The 6,000-nt window shown below is 34.4% G+C and overlaps 1 protein-coding gene across 2 annotated transcripts in view; it reads right to left on the bottom strand.

The window, feature by feature from the left end:
* LOC135216720 (protocadherin Fat 3-like) overlaps positions 1-6,000 on the bottom strand; it is a 750,169-nt gene that overhangs the window by 11,525 nt on the left and 732,644 nt on the right. For both annotated transcript variants that reach the window (XM_064252180.1, XM_064252181.1), the window contains one exon: positions 84-212. In XM_064252180.1, coding sequence (XP_064108250.1) covers positions 84-212 — 129 coding nt within the window. The remainder of the gene's footprint in view (positions 1-83; positions 213-6,000) is intronic.

Raw genomic sequence — 6,000 nt, 5'->3', positions numbered from 1 at the left:
GTTTATGAGACGACCAAACTGCCTCCAGAGAGAGAGAGAGAGAGAGAGAGAGAGAGAGAGAGAGAGAGAGAGAGAGAGCCTACCTTCTTTATGATGGGCCACAACCGTGATGACGTCTGAAGAAGTGGGCGCGTCCTCCCTGAGAAGGGCGCAGTACCGGTGCTGTGTGAATTCAAGCAGCGACCTTCCAGACTCAGACAAAAGCCGCGTTGCTGGAAGTAGATGGAGAAAAAATCTATTGAATTCCCGAGATAAACACAAGGCATGTCATAATTTTCTTTGAATCCCATGTTAATTGAAAGTTGGGGACTGGAAAGGGCTCGATCGTATTAATTATATAACAAGCTTACACCAGTACAGTATTATAATTTCACATATTCATATATTGTATTATTTGTAATTATATCTACCCTGTCTGAATGTGCCAACCTCTAAAGCATTAACCCTTCTGGACATATCTAGGATATACAGGTAACTAATAACCACAATGCTCTCCTAACTTCTCGATTTCATCTGACTTTTAGAAAATACGCTTGACACTACAAAGCCTTAGATCCACATGAAGAACCAAATGACGAGAATTTTACGTCCGTGGAAGAATTTAAAACCCTTGTACATCTGTAATAAGAAGACATGGTAGTTACTACAAGAGAGAGAGAGAGAGAGATGCACGTGACTTCATTAAATAAGCGAATACCACAGGAAAATGATAGGCAGAAATCCAAGCGCTTTCGTCTTTACTAAGACATTGTCAAGGAACGAATGAAATACAGTTGGAAAGAAAGCTATCAGGTAAACACAGGGATCAACAATACCAGATGGTTAACTGTCAAAAGGGTAAAAATCAAAGATATAATACATATAATATGGTATATAATATATGTAACTATATATATATATATATATATATATATATATATATATATATATATATATCTCTATATATATATATATATATACATATCTCTCCTTCTCTCTCTCTCTCTCTCTCTCTCTACTCTCTCTCTCTCTCTCTATATATATATATATATATATATTATATATATATATATATATATATATATATATATATATATATATACACACACGCCTATATACATAGTATGTGAAATGTTAACAGAAAAAGTGCCACATATGATTCCAAAGTTCTTTTCCTCTTCCTGTTCTGTATTTACAATGACAAGAATACAGAATTCTGCAACATAGTCAGCTTGTTCGCGTATTGGCATTTAACTGTACAAGTGACTGCGGGGGAAAGTTCTGGAGAATTTTAATGAAGCCATAAATTCACGGAAGTGAAACAACCGCAAAAAATTTCAGTTCACCATTTCTTTTACCATTTCGGAAAAAAAAGGACAAGAATTATATATTTTATATGCTGTATATTACAAATATACATGCATATATAAAAACCCACAAATATCGTTTAAAAACTCAATGCATTTTACCGGAGGAATATCGTACTCCCAAGGGGAATTATAAGTGCCCGGGACGAAGCACTTTATCAGTTATAATTCCCCTTGGGTGTTAGCTATTCGTAAGGTTTATTGAGGTGAATATTAAACGATGCTTACTGCTTAATATCTGTGAATATAAGAAGGAGAATGTCACGCGTGGATGGGAATATATATATATATATATATATATATATATATATATATATATATATATATATATAATATATATATATGTGTGTGTGTGTGTGTGTGTGTGTGTGTGTTAATAGAATTATATAGATATATATATTATATATATATATATATATATATATATTATATATATATATGTGTGTGTGTGTGTGTATGTATATATATATATATATATATATATATATATATATATATATATATATATATATATATATATATATATATACATATAATGTTATGCCAGTAGCGAAAAACATCAGGACATCAATACTTATAGGAAAGTAATACTTCTTTCATTTCAACAACAGAAAAATCTGAGACCCTTTTTGAATGACAAATAAACTATTCCACTATCCCATTGATGTCCTTCCAGTGTCTTCAAAAAGACAGGGTGAGAAAAATATTCCCTTATAAAAAAGGACCTTTTCTTGACTGTGTAGTGCAAACTTTACCGTTTGGCTGACGTAAACGCAATTATACCTATTGATGGAAACTTGATAACAAAGATTGCCCATATCATTGATTTAACGGCTCCCGTAACCTATGTATGTTATTTTAGCATGATAATTTGTATTTTTTCGTCACTTAATGACTTGTTTCGGTCATGGCAAATAAGCAACCCAATATAGTTGAGAACGTGTGATGCCTCGGAATGACTTAAAATCATGGGTTTTCGAAACCAGTCAGGTTTTTAGAATTCGGGCGGCGTTGCTTAGAACACTTATAAATGGCTCTTGATTATTGCGTCAAAGCAGGAAGGCACCATTGCAATTTCATCTCTACTGACTGGAGAATGACTTGAATTTATATACCGGCATGATACACAGTACCTTCAGATATTTTCATCTCATGCAACAATTCTACAGACTAAAGTGGTTTCGTTTTGGATGTTCTTCGCAATCATTCGTGCATCTACATCTGATTATTAAGTAAACCAAAATGAAAGAATTTAATGGCATATCACCATATTCCAGTTGGCCTAAATTCACCGGGGACAGTATAATAAGAGGGAAAAATAGGACGCTGCTTCTTTATGTTGCATACCAACCATGAATAATAAACTTTTGATGGAAGTTATACAATTCTTAAAAGTTTTATTCACTTATTTTTTCACTTCAAAATATGAGTGTGTTGAACAAAATAGTATTACATAAAAGTCTCTCCTGTCAGAAGCGACAAACGGAAGGACAGTAAAGAGTGCTATTCTGAACACGTCTGTGTTCATGATGTAACAACTAGCCGTTAACTATTAAAGGGTAACTTGCATAACATTCTACTACTAGAAAACTATAAAAAAAACATTACAGTTAACATTACATTTGGTGTATTACTTGTAAAATAAGTCAAGTAAAAAATAAAGATTTAAATGTAAACAGCTGCATGTTCTAGGGAACATAAACCCAGAAATTGTAAGGCAATCATATAGAGAATATCATTATCATATTTTGTTATGCATAATTAATACCGTGCTTATGATCAAATATAAAAAAAATAGAAATATAACGGCCTGCTTTTATCCAATTGATTCCTCTGCTATGGCAATCAAATTAAATATTCAAAGGCGAATACTCTCTCATCTATAGAAATGATACAAGATCATTTATTGGTTTACCTTTCCATACAAAAAATACATATAAGATTGCAAAAGATGGCTGGTGTGAATTATCAGGTGTTAACAACCGAATGTAGATTTTTAAGCGTATTTTAGGAAGCGTGCATTTATACGATACTTGGCTTGGCCAACAAAGTATTAACTACGTGTACCGAAACTGAAAGACTCTGGAATATTCATCTGACTGTTTACATATATCATCTTCAACTTATAAACACATAACACATAACACTATTTGGGATCATTTGATCCCTAGAACTCTCTTTCATTCTAAATTCCAATCTAATATTCAAACTACATTTTATATGTAGAGAACATGAGTGCAGTCTATATTTCTTTTAATTTTGTCATTTTTCTGGCATAGAATTGTTGCAAAGCTCCTGCTGCTTTGAGTATCACAAGTTTTTCTGATCCACAAACCGGTGGGGGCAAGCAACCTAATTCCTTAAATAGACCACACCCATTAGATTTTAGATCCTTAGAAGCAAATTATGAAATTAAAAGCTTGAAGCTTAATCCGGAAGAAGGTTATGGACCCCAAGAAAGCGGAGGTAATGTGGATTAAGAACGAAAACAAAAGCCTAACAATGAATGGAAAGGAATTCATTGCAGAGTACAATCGAATACCTTCAAGTAAAATAGCAAAGAGTACAGCAGGGGTTACCAACAGGCCCTTTTTGAGATCTATGGACTCCCCTGGAGGACAGTGGGAGGGGTTTTCTGTGTTCCTGCTGTCGTGAGGGACATTTGGTCTCACATCAGTGCAAGAAACAAACATTTGAGAGCATCGCCATTGGCAATCAAAAATGCACATTCTGCCTACTGTCTGTTGACCTGAAAATCTTGTCCTTACAGTTTTAATAACTACCTAAAGAAGTTCGGTTCTAGGACATTTGCGTCCCGGACATTTGCGTCCCTAATAAAATGCATTTTTTTTTTACAAATAAAAAAAATGTGTTGATTTACTTTTTCAGGACGCATTTTTATTTTCAAGAACATACTTTTCAACAGTTGCTTGTTGTAGCTCATTGCACATCAACGCATTTAACAGCTCTACATTTATTTTTTTCAATAGTGTACTTCCAAACTATTGCTTGTTATAGTTAACTGAACACCAATACATTCCACAGCTCTAGCCAAGCAAATAGGTAGTTACCATAACTGTACACAAACACATTTAGTAGCTCTAGACAAGCAAATAGGTAGTAACCATAAAATTTAACAAAAGGTATATTCTTTTTGAAAGCAAACAGAACATTAAGCCAGAAAATTTAGTTAACTCGAGCAGTGCGAACTGCAAACATCTGCTACATCCTAGATTTTATCATTCACAGATTTAATCAAGGCCCATGGCTAAGTTTAGGAAATCTAATACTGGTGGGAAAATATTCGTTGACGAGGAAAATTACGGCTACTACTTCCAAATGCAAAAAAAGAAAAATTGATGATGAAACAAAAAACCTACTGGAAGGAATGTGTATCAGCGATCTTGCAAAGCAAGAATACATACAGTGAATGACTGCATCACAACACGATGTAATGAGCACAACCATGGATCTTCCGCTGCTAAAGTTAGAGCACAAGAAGTTATGTCCGAGTTAAAAACTACTTTAGTTTCAGCATGCGAACCAGCAAGAAGTGTTATTGGAGCAACGATCGCTAAGGAAGATCGGTTTACAATTCTCAACATGCCACCTTTATCATCAATGGGAAGAAATGTACGTCGATGGAGACAAAATCTCAAATTGGACCACCAATTCCACAGCAAAGGAATAATTTTGAGATACCGGAATCCTACTGTTTTCTTGCAACTGGAGAGAAGTTCCTTGCATTTGAATCTGATACCGATGACGAGAATAGAATACTAATATTTCCGACGGAAGATGGCTTAAAAGATTTGGCGAGTTTTCCTAACTGGGCAGCAGATGGTACTTTTAAAGTAAGTCCATCAATATATTATCAGCTATATTGTATTCATATTCAAAAAGGTGCATTTAGTATTCCCAGAATTTTTGCCCTGCTTTCGGGTAAGACAAAGAAACATATGTTCGTCTATTCACATATTTCTTGCAACTCAAACGGCAGGTTAATCCAAGATCTTTGTTGACAGACTTTGAAATAGGAACTCAAAAAGCTTTTGTAGAAACGTTTCCTGAAGTAACAATAAGTTCATGTCTCTTTCATTTATCTCAGTCTATTTTTAAGAAAATATGACTTTGGACTAAGACAACGGTATAGAGAAGATGAGGTATTAAATTTGAAGATTAGATGTTTTTCCGCATTAGCGTTTCTTCCTTTAATTGACGTTGTCGAAGGCTTTGCTGCCCGATGCCTGTGATTTGCCGCCAGAATATACCGCTTATTTTGAAATGACAGACATTGGCCAAGCAGGAGGCCGAAGGGGGATAAGGATGGAACTAACTTTTTCTATCGAGTCTTGGAATGTCCGAGAGAGAGTTATAGATCAGTTGCCTAGTTGTAATAACAGCCTCACAATATTCTTTATCGTGTCAACATTCCTCTTTTGGAAACTGATCGATACATTGATAAAGGTGGAAGCTATTGCCATAAAGAAAAAAAGTGACTTTCAAAGAGGAGTTCTAGTAAGTCAAAAAAATAAAACAGCAACCAAGAGAATCCTGTCGCTAATAGATAAGTTTACTCCGGAAAACAAGATAGATTTCTTGAAAGGAATCCCCCACAACATTCATAGCTTTTGAGATATTTTTGAACTACAAT

Source organism: Macrobrachium nipponense, chromosome 6 (genome assembly GCF_015104395.2).
Source record: "Macrobrachium nipponense isolate FS-2020 chromosome 6, ASM1510439v2, whole genome shotgun sequence".
NCBI classification, from domain to species: Eukaryota; Metazoa; Arthropoda; class Malacostraca; order Decapoda; family Palaemonidae; genus Macrobrachium; species Macrobrachium nipponense.
This window is presented reverse-complemented; position numbering and strand designations above follow the sequence as displayed.